General features: G+C 34.5%; 2 protein-coding genes across 3 annotated transcripts in view; one reads left to right on the forward strand and one right to left on the reverse strand.

Annotated features, from left to right (window-relative positions):
- Positions 1-21,871, forward strand: part of shakB (shaking B) — a 231,129-nt gene that overhangs the window by 62,659 nt on the left and 146,599 nt on the right. The gene's annotated exons all lie outside the window — the stretch shown is intronic.
- Positions 6,112-7,050, reverse strand: I-3 (Inhibitor-3). The gene has a single exon (XM_017251956.3). It carries the CDS (start codon positions 6,886-6,888, stop codon positions 6,250-6,252), a length of 639 nt encoding a protein of 212 aa, XP_017107445.2. The 5' UTR covers positions 6,889-7,050; the 3' UTR covers positions 6,112-6,249.

Genomic DNA, 21,871 nt, shown 5'->3' on the forward strand with positions numbered 1-21,871 from the left:
TAATATTTAAAGTATCTTCTAGTGTTTACTTTTAATTCAAACTATTTACTTTCTTTGAAACCTTTTAAGTTAAATTAAAAAAAAATATTTTTTTTTTTGTAATTTTTGGCTTCTTTCCTTTGACTTGCAGTTGCGCCGCCCCTTTCAGTTTTTGGTTATTTATTTATGCATGTAACATACACTTACCTACTTAGGGGCAAGCCCCACCTACCAGTCCGCTCGCCAATCTCCTTGGAGTCCGCTTTTCGTTTCATTTTTTGGTTTCATTTCATTTCCTCGGCTTACTTTCTTTCTTCCTTCCATGATGCGTTCGTTCCTCCCTTCTTTTTTCATGCCACTCTGCCAGTGGCGCAATTCTAATGGGAATTTACAATTTTTCACCAAAAAGCGAGCTTTTCCTTCTTCTTTATCCGCCCACTCGCCGAGAGCTTCCCTTCGTCGTTTCTTGCATAAAATGAAATTGTATTGCATTTTCTCCTTCTTTTTTTTGTTGTAGTGCCTTCATGTTTTTTGTGTTCGCTGCTTTATGGCTGGACACAGAATTGCTGCTTCAGCAGTAAGACACTGAAAGAAAGTGAGAGGTTAATATTAAAATATGGAAATGTTTAAGAAAAAGAGTTTAAAACGACTGAAAAGTATAGAGAAGAATTCAGGCCTAGGCCTAGAAAACTCCCTTTCACTCAGACCTCTTATTTCTCTCAGTGTTGCTTCACTTCACTGCTACTCCAGTGTAAAGTTTCTGCTGTCTTGGGCCTCGGCCTGGTCCTGTTCCTGGTCCTGGTCCTGGTCCTGGGCTTTTTATGTCCATTTGCTCTAGTGGAGCACAATAGAAAATCGCGAGAGCAACATGAAAATTTATGATGCATTTCTTGCACTGCCCCTTTACACATTATCCAACACTATTGCACAGAACAGTACACAGCACTGTACTGCATTGTGGAAGTACAGTCGTTTAACTTTTGAATTTATTTAATTGTAATGGAATTTATATTAGATTTTAGTTCTTGTTTCTAAAAAAGAGAGTAGAGTTTTCAATTGAGATATGGATGAAGGTTTAATTTTTTTACTTATTTCGCTTCAAAAAAAAATTATAACTTTAGAAGTAGGAGATACTACATATGTAGTATTTAAAAGATATTCAATCTAAATATTAGTAGAAGCTATTTTTTTTGTATTTAAGATAAAATTAAAAATTAATCAATAAAAATAAATTGAAATTAGGGAATTCTATTAATTTCTAGATTATAATTTAAATAAATATAAATATTTAAAAAATCACATTAATTCTCCTTAAAATAGTTATCCTTAAATAGAGAGGTGATTATTTTATTATCTTATAGGTTTTTATCTTTTAGTATTAAAAAGATATTCAAGCTTAAGACTAGTTAGTTAGCTTAGGTATAGAAGTAAGAAACACTTTATTAACAAATCTTTAAAAAAAAGTATAAGAATATGTTCTTTAACCTCGCGATTGATGTCTCCGAGTAGCCTTTAGTCTTCAAAGGACCTTTGGGGAATCCGCAGTAAGATATCATATTTTTTTTCTTCCATTTTTTTTCTCATATTTTCTTTATATTTTTTGTTGTTGTTGTGGTTCCCTAAAAAGGGTGTGTGTGGCATAAAATGTGGCGAACAAATAGTTTTCCGCTCTTGCAGAGCAATACAAAGGATTTTGGATTAGGGACGACCGTGGCCGTGTTCTTTATCAATTTTATCTGTGAAATATATTTCCGAAACATTTGCCATTATATTTGCATTAGTGGCCACAGCTTCCTTTAGCAAAAGTCCTTTGCCAGGAGTAGGCCAGGAATACAGAGAGAGAAAAATTTTAGGAAGAAAAGATAACAAACTTTGAATAAAATTTATAATGGTTGGAGCTAAAAAAAAATATATTTATTTTATTTGTTTTCTTTCGGATTATTTTTCTTAATAAATCTTCATTTTTTCTCAGTGCATTATTTTCTTTTTTTTTTTTGGAATGGACAGTTGAACGCCAATGAAAAGGAAAAAGGCGAGGCCTAGGCATTCGCATTCAAAGAACTATCCTTGCACCAAAAGGATATGTAATATATACGCAAGTGTGTGTGTGTGTGTTTGTAGTCTATTCCCAGGCGAAAACTGCTTATCACACATTTCCACACAGCCACACACACACAAACACACACTCTCTAGCTGAGGAATGCCTCACTCAGGACACCAAAAAAAAAAACAAAGGAAAATAGAAATATACTATAGAAAAAAAAAAAGGGGTGGAGAGAGGGTTTCTCTGCCTCGGCCAGGAGTATCGTAGTTGAGTAATAGCACAAAGAATGATGCGTAGACATGATTTCCGTGCGGTTGATTTTTCCATACTCGCCCTCCATTCTACTCCCCTGCTAGCCTAGTATTTATTTATTTTTTTTTTTGTGGGCTACCCCCTCTTTTATTTCCCACACAAGCACACTGCTTACGATTCTAGACGGAAATTGTTAAACGAGAATTTCCATAAATTTCGCAACAGCATGTGATCGGATTTTGGGAATAAAAAATACAGAAAGTGTTGCATTTGGAAATTAGGTTAGGGTTTGTTAAAGGGAAATTATGGTGTTTGAGAGGAGGTTTGGTTTAAATGTTAGGGGTGTTTTATTGTATATTTTAAAATTATTAATCTAAAGTACCCCTTTTTGGGATTTAAGCTCTTGAGTAGGACTATTTTTTGAAACATGTTTAAGATATCTGGCTTTTTTAAGAGATTTAATAAAGTTTCTTGTTTAAACATGTCTTAAAAAGTGTGACCAGCTTTTACTTTTTTGGGGATATATTTTTTTTATTAAAGAAATTGAATTCAATGAGCATCCAGATTCTAAATACCATAAGAAATTATGCCTTAAACCGTGAAATAATCATTCTAAAAAATACCAAATTTAGCCACACTTGAAAACATGTTTAAAAAAGTTGGAATTTTGAAGGTTTTCCCCTTTTCTTTCCGCAAACTTCTCCCAAGACTTTGAATTTCAAAGCTATTTTGTCTCTTCTTTAATTTTGCCTTGTTTCTGAATATTTTTCTTTGTTTTCTTCGCTTTTTTTCCCCCTGTACTACCAGCTTTTAGCCATTTTTTTGTAGAAATTTTTCTCGGTTTCTTTTTTTAAGCCTTTTGTTTCACTGTTTTTTTTTGAGAAACTGGCATTGCTGGGAAAACTATTCGCTGGGGGATTTAGTTTCTGGTACCTTTTTGTGCGTTATCTGCATGATTTTGCATGGCCAGAGAAGAAGAGTCTCAAGTGGAGAGAGTGTGGAGAAAGGAGAGAAGCCTAGAGAGAAATGGCAAAGGAGGCTGGGCTGCTACTTCAGTAGCATGTAATTCATCTTATTCCCCAAAGACAACCACCAGCGAGCGACAAAGGAGACACGGACGCTTGAGCTTACAATTCCGGCGGGTAAATTGCTGGCGCAGATGCCGCCCCCCCCCCCCCCCCCCCCAGCCACCAGCCCCCAGTTCCCAGTTCCCCAAACCCCTGGTGGGGCAGAGGAAAATCCGGAAGAAAACAGGAGACAGAAGGAGACAAGAGGAGACAGTCGAAGGCGTTGCTGTCGTCGCGTTTCTGTGCGTGTCTCCATTGGGACATAAATGCCATTTGGCCCCTTGAAAGGCAGGGGTGGGGGAAGGGCGACGGATGGTGGGTCCTCTGGACAGGCACGCGCCTCATTACGTGCCACCTTCCTGCCCCATCTTGGCCAATCCCCAATCTCCTTTTGACGCATAAAATGCGTAATGAATTTTAGATTTCATTTCAATGGCATACAGAAAGAAGTTATGACCGCAGGCGCTCAAAGATTTGGATTTTCCCACTGCCACACAGACATAGCCTCTGCTCTCCTCAGCCTCCCTTTTTGGTCTTGAGGTCCTTTGAGCTTTTCCGGACACCGGAAACTTTTATTTGGCCGTTAAGTGCGTGAAGAGCAGCCGCAAAAGTGTTTAGTCCAATGGTCTGCAAATAGTTTTAGGTGATTCCCCAACTGGGTGTCGAGGCCATTCCCGACCAACGGCGACAAGCGATTAAGGACCAAATGTGGGGGTGGGCCACGACAATAAGTGATTTATGGATATATTCAAAAATAGCCATGAAATAGCAGCACATGCGGCGTATGAGTAATTTTTTGGAATAGAAACTTATACGGCAGGTAGTAGCAGTAGAGAAGTGAACAGAGAAGTCTTAAATTTTAATGGCTTGGTATAAAAAATGATTATTTAATATTTGTATATCGAGTCTTAAAAAAGTGGGCGAACAACACTGCGTATGAGTTATTTATGAGGGTATGACGCCAGAGTGCAATAATAGGATGTTTAAAAACAAAACTATAAAGCTATGCATGCCAATATACCAAAACAATGATACATAATATGAAATATATTTTTAAATTATCATAAATATTTACTATACCATATATTAAATATACTTTATAGTAAATAAATTTAATAAATATTAAAAAAGAAATTCCACACTGCGTATGAGTAATTTCCATATATGACTCTGAGTTTAAAGTTGGAGTGAAATAAAAATATAAAAATATATGTAAAGCTATATATATATGCCTCGATTTAATAATAGGTAACTATTGAATGTATATAACTATCACAAATATTAAAGTATTAAATGAATCTTATTAAATTATTAATATTATTAATATTATATGGTAATTATTAATATTATTTAATTATACGGTTGTACTCATACGCAGTGTAAGCCAGAGTTTAATAAAACATTTCAACTTAACTATTTTTTTTCCTAATATTCCCACTAAAAGTTTTATTAGAAACATCCATAGATTAAAAAATAAAGTATTTTAAAAGAAAATTTTCAATAAAAAACGATAAAGTTTCAAAATTAAAATAATAATGAAAATAGAAATAATATTAAACAAAACCCTATTTAAATTAAAATTTAATAAAATAGTAAGCAGCTCTCCAATTCCAATGTAAACTATTTAATATAAAAATAGTTTAAAATATAATTTTTTTCACTTGTAAAAAATTTGCTTTAATTTTAAATTTGCTGATTTTGCTTTATTTTTTTTTTTAGAATGAGACAAATAAAAAAAAAAAATAATAAGAATATTAGAAACGTATCTTCTTGAAAAAAAACAGAGCCTTGAAAAGAGGGAGACTCCATGGCGTATGAGTAATCTTCTACGGAATATAACTCATACGCAGCGTTGGTTTATTTTCTTAAAAAATTAAACGAACTGTTTAAAAAAAGAAATAAAATGAACTAAAATTGAAGTATAAAATAAAAGTTAATATATTTAGTATAGTTTGTATATTTTTTCAAAAAGCAATAAAAAAACCAAAACAAACCGTATCTCCATGACTTGCACTTGAAACAAGCCCAAAAAAAAAAAAAATAAGAAAAAAACTTACCAGCATTGAGTATAATTTTTCATAATTTTTCAAAGAGGAGAAATAATAGAGGAAAAAAGTAAAAAAAATAAAGAAGCCAAAAGGGAAGACAAAAATAAAAGTCGAAACCGAAAACGAAGCTGGCAAAAAAGTTCCTTAACCCCAAAAGCCAAGCCATCATATTATTTTCAACATTTATTTGCCATGCGTAAATAAAAAAAAGAAAAACTTGTATATATCCGGGAATAGAGGGATATATAGATATATATTTTATAGAAGAGAAAGGGTGGGGTGGGGGTTTTTTCAAAGGCCAAAGTGGTAAAGTAAAATGGGAAAATGGAAAATGGCAGCCTGGCCCTCTCTCTCTCACTCTCAATAATAAATGCAAAACTGCAGCGGGAAAAAGGAGAATTGCATTTTAGGTAAACATAGAGCCTGGCCAAAAAGGATTTGAGAGTGGCAGGGGGTCAGGGAGGAGGCTGGAGGGCTGGAGGGCTAGAGGGCAGGCATTGCGGGGTTAAGGCGTGTCCTGGCGCTTGTCCAATTGACGTAAATCGTGCACAAGTTTTGGCAGCCAAAAGGACTGCGGCTAAAACCCCAGACACCGAGACACCGAGACAGACAAGGAGAGCCGAACCACAAAGCGAAAGAGATGGCCTGAGCTATAAAGAAAGAGAAAGAGCAATAGAAGAATTGTGCCAAAAAGCAGCCGGAGAGGTCAGCAAACTCAATCTTTCGGATGCAAAATTTTAATTCACAAAAATTGATGATGAAATTTGAAATTTAAAAAGTCAACCAAAGTAATTCTTGAGATTTTGAAACAAAAGTATATAGGCAGGACTATAAGGATAAGGACAAGGCTTGTAGAAGCTTAATCCTTGTGGACTTGCTCTTCCCAAACAGCCTGCGTCTTGGACTCTTTATCCTTGACTGTATCCTTGACTGTATCCTGGGTATGCTGCCTTCCACCGCAGCAGCAGCAGCAATCGCAGTCTCCGGAGCACTGTTGCCGGCGCTTCTTTTGCTTCTCCAGGCGATTCCGCTGACGGACCTCCGGATGGCCGAAACAGTGCTCGCACTCGTCCTCCGTGGACGAGGAGCTCTCGCCGAACGGATGCGGCTTCCGGTAGATGCAACAGCACTTGGACTTGCGCTTGTTCATGTGCTCATTATCGATGACGCCCTCGTGGAAACCCACATGCCGCTCCGGCGGTGAGGTCGAAGTCGAAGTGGAGGTGGAGGCTCGGGGCGGCGAATGGGCGTGGCTCAAACGCAGTCGCAGCACAGTGGGCGCCGATCCACTCACTGAAGTACTGAAGGATCCTTTCACCGAATCGGTGCTCTCCGCCGAACTGAAACCGGAATCCGATGCTGGACGACTCACTTTTCCCATGTGGCTGGATGACGATGGTGATCCTTGAATGTTGGCACTTGCCTCGATCCTGATGGTCCTTCCCGATGTCTCGGCTGCCTTCTCCACGCTAGAGACCTTGGCCTTTGACTGATCCATTATATTTATTTTTCTAGAAATCCTCTTTTTTTTTTAAATTTTTTTTTCAATTTTTTTTTTTAAATATTTGTTCCGAAAATGTGGTCCAGTTTTGTGGACTTTTGGTTTTGTTCTGACCTTTGCTCCGTATGATCTGAATGTCAGTAGGATTTCGAGGGGAATGATTGGAATAGGATGTCAAGGCTTTTGACTTATTTTAAAGTCAGGGTCTACTTTGGTTTAAGGAAAATAAGCAGTTCCAAAGATATAAGGGTAGATTGGGAAGGTTTTGAGGTCTATACTCCTCTAGAGGACGGTGTCTTTTAAGAAGAAAATGTCGGTTTATTTTGGGAAATTTTTAGAAGAAAATATTTATAAGATTGAAAAAATATTAATCTTAACAAAAGCCTTTATCTTTAAAGCCTATAAACTACCTGTGAGATCTACAAGTCTACATTTTATGAAGATTTGGAGGATATTATAAAAAATATATACAAGAATCAAAAATTTAACATTTTTTTACGAAACTAAGCATTTATAAGGGCATTTAATATTGGTATCTATAATATATTCTAATCTAAATTAATATAAGTATCTGTACCATAGAATCTGTAGATAATCTATACTCCATAGGATGATATATCTAAAAATTGTATTTTTGGATGAAAGTATTTTTAAATGAAAATTTAAATATAATATTGTAAAACAGATAATTATTGGTGGTATGTACTTCAAGTATCTGTATGATTTAAGATCTATCTGTAAGATCTACAAGCTTTTAAAGTAATATCTTGAGATATAAGAGGATTTATCAATAAAACTCATATCTAACTCTGTTTATATAAACAGAATAAATTATAGTCCCCTTAAAATAAACTTAGAAACCTAAAAAATCAACCAACTACCTTAAATAAAATCCCAATAATATCTCTTTATAAGAAAAAACCTACAACCTTTTTTTCTGTTCAATATTTTGAACCCCTCCATAAGCCAGCAAGCAACAAAGCAAGTTTTTAATAAATATTTTCCACCTAATGAACTGTTTCCAAAGACCAGACCAGAAAACAAGAAAGCAGAAAAAAAAAATGAAGGCAGAGCCCCGCAGGTTTTGCCTTTACCCATTTAATCTAATTTTCTTGGTTTCAGTTTTTTGCCAAACATAGTTTTTCTCACTAAAAGGAAAACCCGCTCGGAAAATGCTATCCTGTTCCTGTCACTCAGCCGTTGGAAGACCAAAAAAAAAAAAAAGAGTGTCACGCCCATTCAGCAGTCACGCCTACCTCAAGGGAGGGCAGAGGGGGGCTTACATGTTTACGCCCAAGAGTTACCCCCTGAATTTTTTCCAACCCCCTCTACCCCGTCACTTGCCCGAAACTCTCCTGTCTATTGATTGATTATGCGAACTGTCTGCGCGAACTTGTAACTAGATTAATGAACTTTTTGCCGTGGATGCAGTGCATCATTCCAGCTTCTCCTCCTCCTCACCCCCCCTCATGTTTTTTGCGCTCTTTTGAGGCAGCCCACCCCCCCTCCAGTCCGTCCTCAACCCCCCTTTTTAGTAACGCCCCTGTCTGCAGCAGCAGTAGTTCTCTGTTTGAACTTTGTCCCAGTGTTGAGTGAAGAGAATTTAAGTTGCCAGCGAAGCGAATGTGGAGCCCGATGAGCCATGGCCCGATGATGGAGGTCGGGAGGGGTCGAAGGGTAGTTCCGGGGCTTAGGGGTCTACTGATGGCTTTGTGGTTGTCGACCTGTCATCCTAATCCCTAATTCCATTTCTATTCGCAGCTCGCAGCTCTAATTCTGCCTTCAGTTTGCATTGAAAATGGCTGATCAACTTGCCTCTGCTTGCTGGCTCGGGTTTCTTTTTTTAAAAACTCTATTTAATTAATTTTTTCTGGGGTGTATGCTTCTGATATAATTTATATAACAAGTTGGTTGGAGGGTAGCGAGAGATTTTGGGGGTTTTTGTTGAGGCATATATGTATGTCTTAAAAGTATAGCTTTAAGGTTGTCTTTTTAGTAGTTTTAAGTAGTTTTTCTTAATACATACACATTTTATAAGTATTTTATTTTTAAAGGTACTGAGCTATTAAAAGAAAGCATAAATATTAGAAGAACAAATAAATAAATAATATTATTTCATGTACTTATGGGATATTTAAACACAATTTTTTAAAGAATGTTGTAAAATATATAAAACACTGTTGAAGTTTACGTAATTTGAAGGTAGTTCAAAATAAATCAAATAATAAATACATTTAAAATAAATCCCATAATCATTTATTTTGTTTTTAATCATAATAAATAAAAATAATTTGTCAATATATAAATGCTTTTGTTAATACTATAAGTTCCTTTCGTCATGAAAATTGCTTTCAAGAGACTTAGAAGACGTCACAGAAACATAATAATCCTAAAGTTCGTGACGAAAAATATTCAACTCTTTCAATTCGTACTTTAAATATTGCTACTTTCTGGATTATAACTTAAAAAAGCTCTCTTAATATTTTTAAAAAAGAATCAAAATAAAATAAGTCGTTATAGTTTTGTTTATATATTACTTTCGTTACTAAAATTTAATTCAAAACTGTTAAAAGAAAAGAATTATAATTAAAAAGATTATAATAGGAACTAGGAGTTATAGAAATATTAAAAGAAAATAAGATGGAAAAATAGTAAAGATAAAATAATGAAATAAATGAATAAAAGCAATAATAAGAACTTAAAAAAATAATAAAAACAAGAAGTTGAAAGCTGAATTCGTGACGAAAGCTTCAATTCATCCTTTAGGTTTACTAATTTAGAAAGTTAAGTAATTCAAGCAATAATAATCAAATAATAATAAATATTAATTACTAATTATATATAATAACAATGTTTAAAGATGGTTAAACTCATTTTATTAGTTGCTTTCGTCACAAAAATTCTTCTTCAAATTCTGCAAAAAAACATCCCTTTAAAAAGGAACTATTCCCATTAATTTGGACTTGCCTTTTTGGCAACATACATATATCCTTTATAATTTTGACACCTGAACATGCATTACCTCTGCCACCAGCTTGTATTCCCCCCCTCCCCATACCCACCGTATACAAACATAACGGTAAATATATATACCCTCGTGATTCGTGAAACCTAAACCTACTCTAGTCTAGTTTCAATTCCCTGTTTAATCTGTGGGAATTTTCAGTTGCCAAATGAAGCTGGAGGCCTCACTTCAAATAGCAAGGCACAGGGGCGGCTGGGGCTGAAAATGAAAAGGGGGGGGGTGGTGCTGGATTGGAGCTGAGGTTTTTTTACAGAGAGGCTAGAGAGGTTAAGGGGTTGGGGTTATGCAATCCCAGGCACATGGCATGGCACAAATTTTCGTTCAAAAAAAAAAAAACATGAAAAAAATACAAAAAAAATGGAGCGAAATATTTCTGTTTTGGTTTCTCTTCTTCTGCCAAAGTTTCAAGTGTATATGTGTGGGTGTATATATGCATCTGTTTCTGTATCTGTGTATGTGTAAGTCGCGTTAGTCGTTTTTTATGAGGTCTCTTGGCGCTTGATTCCGCGGCCCCAAACCGCATTTAAAGTGCCTTTGCAGGCAAAAGCGAAAAAAAAAGAAACCACAAAATATATAGATATATATGATATATAGAAGGAGTCTCAAACACACACTAGCACACATGTGCGGTTTGCATAACTCATACATACATGTATCATATAGATGTCCCAGTGTGTGTGTGTGTGGGGGGGATTTTTTAACTTGGTCAATGGGTCGCCGTCAAGCGAAACTGAATGTTTCCTCTCGTTTTATATTATTTATTTTTCTTTCCTTTTTTCTCTATTATTTTTTTGCTCTTTTTTTTGTCCTTTTTTTTGGCCCAGAAAGCTCAGTGACGAAGATCCTTGCCAGGCAAAATATTCCTTCTCCTTCAATGATTAAGCTGATGAGGCCAGGACGCGGGTGACACAAAAAACAGAAGACCGATTCCTTTGAACATGACACACATATTTCGGTTTGGGTGTTGAAAACAAAAAAGAGAATTAAATCAAAAAAATATCTAATAAGTAAGAGCAGGGTGGTTGTTATCGGTTTATTTTTAAAGATATAGAAAGATATACATATATCTTTTAAAGATAAAGAAAGATATGTATCTTTTAAAGATATAGAATCTATACTTTTTTATTAGGTTAAGGGGTTTAAAGAAATATATAATTTTTTAAGAGGCTTGAGGCAGGTTTATTCTGATTCATTGTAGATCATAAGAATCATCCTAACTAAAATATTAATTTAAGGTAATTAAAAATAAAAATGTCTTATTTTTGCTTAAAATTATTTTCAACTCTTGTAAGATATAGAATCTATAGAATCTATAGAATCTTTATTATAGATTATTTATTTATTTATTTTAAAAGAGGCTTCATTAAAAATTACAACTAACAATGATTAGAAATTTAGTAGAATTTAGACAAGTTACAACATTTAGTTTAAAAAACTTACTAAACCCTCTTGCAATCATCAGATCTTAATGGAAAATATTTATTGAATTTCATACTCTTTATTTCTATATCTTAACTACTATAAACTTTGTTATACTTCGTACATATATGATCTATATATCATATTCATAAGTCTATACACCTTGAAATTAACTTTTTAATTCGCAACAAATCTTGAATTCATAAAAAACTGCATATTAAAATAATTTTCATATATATTTAAAATACCTTACCTTTATGCAGCCTTATCTATGTATATCTATATCTCTTATTTTTTATCTATTATAATTATATATCATTATTTCATATTAATCCTAAAGCATATGTTTTATTTTGAAAATTATCAAATTAATAAATTTCTAACTAATGTTGCCTTACGATATTATTCGATAGACTTATAGATCTATAGATATACATAGACAGATAGTTAAGAGATCCTATGAAAAGTTACAGAAATTTGTAGAAACTTTGTGGAATTTGTAGAGAAAAAGAAATATTATTTTTTGAAGTTATATTTGAAGATTAATAGAATAATTTAATTTAAAAATTCTTCAAATAAAACCATAAATCTGGTTTTCCAACTTAAGCCCTAAGACCCTCTAGCCTTCAACCCTTATTCCCCCTCATTACATACTCTATTAACTTCAAATAATCCCCAAAAACCCCAAAAATAAGGCCACAACTTGCAGAAAATCCTTTAAAACCCCAAAATGCACTAATTTCATTTTCTAATTGCTATTAAAAGTGTAATCTTTTGCCTGAAGTTATTCGGAAAATGAAAACACCTTTTGTCTCACCTTCTTATCCTGTGGGTCCTGGACTGGTCATGTTCTCCGCTCTCGTCCTGCTGTCGTCCTGTTGCATTGCTGTTGGCCATAATGCCCAAATAGCTTTGAGGTCGGCAATAAACAATTTGAGAGCAATTCCCCAAAAATATTGTGGTCAAATGTAGGAAATGTGCCACAAGCCCGGGCTCGGGCTCCGACTCGGACTCGGACTCGGACACCGAAAAGGGACCCCAAAAACTCAAAAGACACAGAAATTGGACCACAATTAAGGGGGTGGGTGGATGAGATGACCGACCCCTCCCCACCCCCCCTCTGACCAGAGACACAAATAATGAGGCAAACCACAACAATTACAACAAACAAACAAACAAAAAGGCAAAAAAAAGGAAGAAAAAAAAATGAAAATAAATCTGTAAAAAATAAAAAAAAGCAATTGAAGCAAAACAGGACGAAAACAGGAGGTGGACACACTGAAGGAAACTCGGAAAAACCTTTTGTGTGTACAAGTGTGCGTGAGTTTAAGTGTGTGTGTGTGTCTGATTGTGTGTGTGCGTGCGTGTAAATGCTGTAAAATGTGCCAAAGTGAATAATTTCTTTTTAATTTCCACTTAAGTGACTTTTAAATGCTTCACACACACACAGTCACAGCTAGGGGGAGGAGGTAAAGGAGGATGATAAAAGCAAAGAAGTCAAAGAAGGGGGCGAGAGGGTGCAGGTGGCAACTGCAAGGGGCAGGGGCAAGGATAGGAAGGTTGAAAAGGAAGGACCTGCCAGACGACACGTCACTTTGACGCCCTCTGGTGTTGGCAATTGACAGCGAAAGGGGCGTCCGGAGATGCAATAGGCGGGGTGTCGCTGAGGAGGCTGTGGGCGTGGCAGGTGTTGAGTTTGTGGTTCGAAGTCTCTGTTGGATTTTCTTCAAGTTTTTCTTCACTTTTCTCTTTTTTTTTTTACTTTTATCTTATTTTTGAAAAAGGGTTACCTTTATAAGAAAAAGTTCCGAAAAGTACCGGGTATCAGGTACCCGGATCTTAAAAACTAGACCAAATCTTTCCTACCCAGATTTAATGCTATAATATTTAATACAGACCCCCCTTTATTAATAACTCCCCGTCTTTATAACAGACTCTATCACAAACTCTATAACAGACTCCCTAATAATATCTTTAAATGAAAAATGTCATTTCAACTCAACCGGCACTCCTTAAAAACATCTCAAGCTCTTATTTCAACCATCACTCTCGACTAAACATTTTTTTTTTTTGTGAAATTTTTTAGTACCCTCATATTTCTGCATACCGTTTATGTAATTGACTTCATTGCCAACAATCGATTTGAGTAGAAAAGCCGCCTGCCGCCTGCCGCCTGGCCTCCATTGTCCCTCTTTCAGCATCCTTGGCACTTTTTCTTTCTTTCATTTTTTTTTTATTTTTATTTTCATTTTTTTGCGCCACTCACTCCCCCCCTCCTTTCTCGTTTTTTTTGTGTGTGAGCCCCTCTTATATGGCGCACAATTTAAAGGCTTTTGAACAATTTTTGAGTATCGAAATGAATCCCACTTGAGAACACACAAATAAAATTGGTGAATGTGATATGCAAATATGGGGTAGCGAGTGTATCCAGAGTGTGGGGTTGAATTGACAGCTGAGTCAGCTTCAGGAGAGGGGGGGGGCTTTGTTAAAATAAAATGAAAGACAACAAGAACAACAAATGAAAATAAGCGAAAATGCTGCATAAACGTTAAAATGATGGGCCGGAAAATTCTTGACATTTTTATTTTTTTTTTGAGAGAGACATGAGAAAAGTGAGAGGCAGGGAAGCAAATGGAAAATGGCAAGGAATTTATCCAAAAAATTTAAATTAATTTGAAAAGAAAAAGGAATATATTTTTTTATAAAATAAATCAAAAAAGTTTAATAGATGCTAGGAAATAAAAGAAAGTATGAAATTCAAGCCAAACTAAAGACATCAATACAAAATTAGGTTAAGTTTTAGACATGTTCTGACATGTTTGGACTTAATGTGATATGGTTAGACATGGACTAATGCGAAAAGAAGGAAACTACTAGTAACTAGCAAAAACTTACCTATTAAATCATAAAAGAAAATTGAAAATGAATGAAGAAATACATTTATAAAACATAAAAACATGCACATATAATTACATTAAATTTCAGACATGTTTTAATATGTACTGACATGTTCGGACAAGTTTCGATACATAATAATAATGAAAAAAGTCAAAAATACTCATTTAAATAATACACAAGCAACAATATTATAAACAGTAGTTAAATATTAACAAAATAAATAAAAAATTACTTCAAGTTTTAGATATTTTTCTACATTTTTGGACATGTTCTGACAGGTTTAGAATAAGTTATAAGTGAAGTTTAAGACATTATCTAACGTTTTCTGACATGTTTAGACATGTTAAGATATGTAGAAATGCGAAAATAAGCAAAACTAATCAATTAAATAACAAAAAACCAAACAAATTAAAATAAATAGTCAAATATAAAAAAAACAAAGACATCTTACCAATAAAATCATTCAAAAAATGACCCAAAATATACATACCATTAAGAACCGCAATGCGTATTGCCGCATATGCACCAAAAGGTCTGGTCCAAAAAAAAAAACAAAAAAAAGGGAAACAAAGAAAGGACACGCATATAGGGATCTCCTCCGAAACCGTTAACATAAATAAATAATAATAAACAACAATAAAAATTGACTTCTCAAATGGGAAAGGTTTGGCTCGGAATTTTTGCGCCTCGTTTCGATGCTGCCATTTTGACCAAAAAAAAAAAAAAACACAAATCATGAAAGCAAATCATGTGAAGCATACTTCTGGGGGGAAGCGGTTCGGGGGGTCATTTTTACGCTGATGTCTATGACATTATCAGCAAAATTTATTAAATGACAGACACATAAATATATAATATATTAGGCCATAAATATATGAGAGCAGTGGGTTGGTGTCTGCCGGGGGGACTTGCAGATAGCCAGTGGTTAGGAAACACGTGGGAGAGAGATATACGAACTATGAGATGCCCTAAAGGACCAAACCATATATATGATTTTGATATTTAATTGGGCAGGGTATTTGGAAGGAGAAGTGTGTGTGTGAATGTGGTATTATTTGAAATTGATGTTATTATTACCAGAGCACACATGCTACAAAAGTTGTGTTTTTGCAGTCACGCCTTTTAAAAATTATATATCTTTCTTTTTTTTTTTGTATAAATTGTAGATATGTTTGTATATCTATATAAACAACCGCAACACACCATGTATTTGTCGAGTCAAAATTATTGACATCTAAATTAGCAGCCAGCACCTCTTCCCTTTCTTCTCTAAGGGGGGTCTCTCTTCAATTTGCTATTTTATATTTATTTTTTTTTTTAAAGGGGGGGTGGTCCGGGTGCTTGGCTCTGTTTTATTCCGTTTGATGTTGGGGAAATGGCAAATAAATTGGCAAGATGCTCTAAATTGGCTTGCCAGCATTTTGGCATTGATTTTAAACATGGTTTTTAATCAAATTTGTTTGGTTTGGTAAAAGAAAGTGATGGGGTGTTGGGGGTTTAAGAAAAGGTGTCTTAAAACAGGGATTTTAGAATAGAAATATAAATGAATAGAAAAATTTGAACAGAGAGGTTTATAAAAGAATCCTTATATAAGGAAAGAGATTGTTATAAAAATTTAAAGTTTATATTTAATTCAAGATTCCTTAAAGTTTATTACTTCACTTTTAGAAATTTTTTAAGAAGAAGTCTTTTTAAGAAGACATCTATAAAACTCTATAATATTATCTAAAAATACTTGAAAAAATTTCATAAGAGCTCAATAATTATTGAAAATTTTTAAAGTAAAATATTGTACAAAATCTGTACATCTCTGAATCTGAATTTCTATAATATTTATTTACCACCATACGATCTTTAATATTATTATTATATTTTTATTATATAAGAACTATATATTATTTCAATTAAAGCCCTATAATCTTAATATATTTTTTAAAGTATTATTTTACACAATAATCTGTTTAAAAATTGTTACTTCTGATGATTTTTTTGTATTTTAATCTTGAAATTTAAGAAATGTGTTTTAGAATTCTCTGTAATATAAATTTTACTCCATAATACTAATACTCCATAATGTAGTACTCTATAAGATTTTTATAAATGCTCTTAATTTTTATCATTTTTTAAAGAAATATTTTATAAAATAACCTGCTTATAAATTTGAACATCTTAGAATTTTTTTAATTTTATAAAAGCTTAAATTTTTAAGCCATCTTAAATGCAACTCAAAGCTATATTTATTTTTTTTTAAGATTTCTCACCAAAGACTAAATCTAAAAAACACCCCTGGTGTTGCACCATCGCGCCCCCTTTCTTTATGACTGAGAGACGCTTATGTCTTTGTTTGCTACGTGGCCCGCTTTCGCTGAATGCCCTGCCCTTCCCAGCCCCCCCTGTTATCCTTACCATCCCACACCCACCCCTTTTCGCCATACAATCAGTTACAGTCTCAGCTGTCAATAGATTGTTGACATTTTTTTTTCTGTTTTTTTTTTTTTTTTTTTTGCGAGTGTGTGCTCCTCCTTTACGGCCCAGAGTGTGCCAGGGAGGAGTGGGAGGTGGTGAGTGGGAGTGTTGTTTGGGCCTGTTTTGTTGGCCGTTTTTGTTGTTTACTGCTTAAATCTGCCAATTTACTCGTTTACGTTTAGGCTTTATGCCAAGGCGCCACTTCCCATGACTCGGAAAATGGAGAAAATGTGGCAGGAGTGGAAGGAGAGAGTCAGGATCTGATGGTGCTCATGTGTGTGTCAGGGAGTGTGTGTGTGTGTGGGCGGAAAATTAATATCTGTGTCATTTTTTGGGTTAATAAGGCTAAATTGAGTATATGTGCGAGACACACTTAATTATCATCATATTTATGGCCGTCACGGGGCACCAACAAAAAAAAAAAAAAAAAAGGGACAGATACCAAGCTTGGGTTGGAGTTCGACTTCGAGTCTCATGTCCTTGTTTGTTTTTTTTTTTTTGGTCTTGTGTGTCCTGGTGGCTGGTTTTCGTTTAATTTTTTATGCCCGTTTATTATGATTACTTGTAATTATTTCTAATTTCTAACAAGCAAGCTAAAATGTTATCATACAGTGCGTTTCGTTGCTATAGCAAGATATATTAGTAGTTTGGGGGATTTAGTTGGGAAGTTGATATTTTATTTGAAATTCATTCTATTTCTTTTGGAAAACTGTCCATTTCCGTGGTGACTTCCCCTTCCCCCCTCCCTATTGATGATCCAAGTAGATTAAAAGCAATTTTGTATGCGTCAGAAAATGACTGTTGAGAAGCCATCGACAGATGTGTCTCGACCCCTACTACTGAGACTATGACTACTACTCCACTGACTCAGGTCAGTGCGAATGTCTAATCTCTCGGCTGACTGTCTAATCTCATTTGATGATGACTCGACTTGACTCCACTTGATTCCCTTCGATGCGATACAATGCGATTCGACTTGACTTCTCTTGACTTGAGTTTTCCAGGAAAAGCCGGGCTTAATCAATCATTGGCCTTCCCGTTTTCTTCACTTTTTTTTTTGTTGCGCCATTCTTTTTTTTTTCTATTTCTTACTTTTCTTCGTTTGGTTTGGTTTGTATTTTATACTCTTTCCTAAGGGGGGTATTGGGGTTTTTTTGAAGGGTTTGGGATCTTGAGGGTTTAAAAGGGGTTTCTTGTGGTGGATTTTATATTTTTTTGGTGATTAGCTGACGTTTTTTTAAGTTTAAGACATTTTCAGACATGTTAATCTCTTTCAGACATGCTTAAACATGTTCAGACTTGTTCTTATGTCCGTTTTTTCTTTTTTTTGTTCTAAAATCCTTGTTTTGTGGTGGATTTTATATTTTTTGTTGATTAGTTGACGCTTTTCTTAGTTTTAAACATGTTTAGACATGTCACTCGCTTTCAGACATGTTTAAACATGTTCAGACTTGTTCTAATGTCCGTATTTTTTTAATTTTTAGTATTTTTTTGGGTCTAAGTTATGAATTTCTTGTTTGTAAGCCTCTAAAATAATATATAATCTATTACCAGATCGGTATATCCTCTTATAATCCACTTGATAGCTAGCCACTTGATATTCTTTCTATCTTATGTGAAAATCTGCATACCTTTTAAAAGACTCTACACTTCCCCTATAAAATCTCTATCTTTTTATTGAAGTAGAGCATCTACAATTCCCCTTTCTACAAACTCATCTCCTTCCAACAGTTGTTGTTCTCCTGAATTTATCTATTTCTATGTTGATGGCCTCTCAACATGCTTCGGTTTCAATTAATTTTCCAGCTTATGCCAGCTGCATTGGCCACAAATACCCAAAATACGCGCCAGATACGCGTTGAAAAGTTGAGTTTTGTGGAAATTGATTAGAGGAGGAGATGGTGAGGGAGGTGGAGGAGGTGGAGGGGAAACCCGAAAATCCAACCCTCATACCTACTCGACCATTTGAACTTTGAACCGACAGTTGACCGAAAGTGTGTGGGCCAAAAATGGGGAACCCAAGGCAATTGAAACTTTTTCGGGGTCCAGTAGAGGAGGAGGAGGAGAAGCCTACTCTGGGCAGGATTGTCAAGTGTTTCTCGTAGAAAGTTGAAAAGTGACCTGAAAAGTATGTTTTGAGGAAATTTGATTCGATTAGATAGCACTCACTCCACTCACTTCACTCTCTTCTGGGTTTGCTTCGCTTTTTCTTGCTCAATAAAGCTGAAATCTTTATGTTTTTTTCTTACCTTTTTAAATATATGTATGTTTAAAAAAATATATAAAAATAAAAACTGAGCACAGGTGCTGGAATGGCAAACAGAAAGTAAAACAACAAGAAGCGACAACTGTAACAGAAGCAGCATCAGCCCAGAATTTACATAAAAAAGTTTGTCATGCCAAAGGCCCTACTTCCTGGATGGCTCCGAGAAAGGGCCAGTGGGGCCAGGACATATTTTGGGAATAGGAATGGGTGGAAAAGTTAAGAGAGAAGATGTAGCACCAAAATTAAAATTAAAAAAATGGTTAGGCAGCAAGGAAGCTTAAAAAATAGGGATCAAAAATATAAAAAATAAATACAAAATTATTTCAGAATTTTAAGATTCAATATCTACTTCTTCCTATGCCTTCCTTACTATGCGTTCCTTGACTATATAGACTCTATATAGCACACACTACATATATGCATGATCATGTCTGGATTACCTTAATGAAAGCAAGGACTTTAGTAGCAACGAAAATGAAACAGGACAACCACCAGGAAGGATGGGAAAGAGTCTACTGCGGCAAGGGCTCTGAAAAAATTCTGGTGGCAAAAAAAAATTGTGCTTCTGCCATGCCACGCTAAGATGCTGACAATGTCTTCCAACCTAATACCGGGTGGGGGAACACGTACACCTGGATGGCAGAGATGTTGAGGGAATTTTTACGAGATGCCCTTTTATTGTTGGGGTTAGTGTTTAGTCGAGAAAGGTTAAGGGTTTAACAAAATATTAAAGAAATAATTAAGTTCAAAAATAGAATAAAGCTTAATTTGTGTTCTACAGAAATTTATATTTATATTAAAAAAATATTTAACATAAAGTTAGTAAAAAAAATATTGAAAAAGTTTAAAATGGAAAAATTTAGTTTAAAAGTCCAAGGTCCATCTTACAGGAAAGGTTAAGGTTTAATATAAGGAACTATATGTGTACTTTAGTATTTTTTGAGTTCTATCTCAAAATTGTCTTATATAAAGGGAAATGTATCAAAACTATGAGAAGTACAAATTTTTTCTACTAATAAAGAATGACTAATTTAGGTATTTTTTAAAGGAATAGATTGTCATTCTCAAGTAGTAGTTTTCTCTTAAAAATACCATTTTAACACAAGCTTGTTTGAAAGATCTTTGATATTAATGTAACTATTTTTAATACTAGAAATATGTATTATAGTATTAACAATACATGTTAGTGTTTTTTTTTTTAAATAGAGAACAATTAGAAAACATTTTTAAATAAAATGGGCTACTTCTTTCAGGCAATAAACTACAAAAACAATTATTTCTATTATACTATACTGTATAAAACTATACTACAAGTTCATACATGTTCAGATACAAGTATACTATAAGCTCAGATACTAACTAGTACCATACCATATATATTACCATACAATGAATAATATAATATATAGACAGACAGTTTATAGACAGATATACTATACTAAGTGTACTATATGAGACTAAACACAAAATTTTAACAATTTTCTCATATTTTATATCTATAAAGAGAGCTTTTATAACTTATTTAAGAGTCAGTATTGAATTAAAAAATTCTAGAATCACAGATTATATATGTATGGATAGTAATAGGAAAAAAATATTTAATATACCATTATCCCTTATATAAAATGATAATAATTTCTTGAATCAATGATAAAAATTCTATAAAAAGCAAACAAAGAAATTGTTTAAATTTTAAACAAAAAGAAAACTTTAGCTAATTTAAAACCCCATTTTTAGTTTATATTACTTACAAAAAAAAAGGAAAAAGAAGAATATACGCCAATTCGCTTTGAAGATTTTTTTTTCGGAAAGTTCCAGGACATGTGCTTACATGTCTGTGAGGCGCATTTTGTGTGCTTATGTGAGCTTGCTGCTACGTGTTGTTGCTCTGACATGCTGACGGCAACATGCAACACAACCAGGAACAGAAAGCAGCACTCGCAGTAGTAGCAACAACAACAACAACAACTATAATAAATAGAAAGGAGACGACGTGCACAACAGCAACAACAACAACAAAAACAACTGTGCTGCAATGCAGTTGCAACAAAAGGACTAAAGGCTATTGCTTCAGCGACTGCCAGCCATGAAAATCCTTCAGAGTCGCGTCGAAACATCCGCGTGACGACGTCATTCTCATCGTCCTTGTCTCTGGTTTATTGTTGTTGTTGTTGTTGTTGGTTGTTGCAGATTGTTGTTGTTGGTTGTTGGTTGTTGCCTCTGGCAGACATTGCTGCAAAGATTTACGGAAAGTTTACAGCCCCAGACATTTGTTGTGGCTTTTATAAATTGTCTGTGCGTGGGCCAAGGTGTCTTCACTTGGGCTACGAATGCCTTCGAGGTTGTCTAAGGATTTTACAAAAAAAAAAAAAAAAAATGAAAAGGATGCCAGGATGAGAAAGGGCTGGCTCTACTGTCGATTGCTGCAATGACAGGAGCACTAGCTGCAGCAGCAACATCCAGAAAGTTAAGCGCATTTGTGCCACATCATGGGGAATCAATAGTAATGGAAGAGTGCTCCTCCAATAATACCATGAAAAATATTCATTCCATTTTATTCTAAAAGAATGCCTGCTATTTAGTTCGAGTTTTATTGAAGAAATTTATATAATCGTTTCCAGCTGTGAGCGTGGGAATAAGAAAAGCTGCTTTCCACAAAAAAAAAAAAAAAACAAGAATCATTCGCTTGGCAATCAAAAAAAGGACAAAAAATAAACAAAGACCATTGTTGCCTTTGTGATTGAGGATTAGGGCCTAGGGGTAGAACGGTCTAGAGGTGAGTTTCAATTGATTAGTCGATAAAAATGATCGATGGTTATCGAAAAGAGGCGATTTTATTAAGAAATAATATGTATGATGATGATAATAGGTATAATAAGATAATAATAGGGGTAAGGATATAAAAT

This window comes from Drosophila bipectinata, chromosome XR (assembly GCF_030179905.1).
Source record: "Drosophila bipectinata strain 14024-0381.07 chromosome XR, DbipHiC1v2, whole genome shotgun sequence".
Lineage (NCBI taxonomy): Eukaryota > Metazoa > Arthropoda > Insecta > Diptera > Drosophilidae > Drosophila > Drosophila bipectinata.

Bases quoted from the DNA above. Each gene is read 5' to 3' on its own strand.
- I-3 (XM_017251956.3), bottom strand. From the start codon at position 6,888: ATGGATCAGTCAAAGGCCAAGGTCTCTAGCGTGGAGAAGGCAGCCGAG.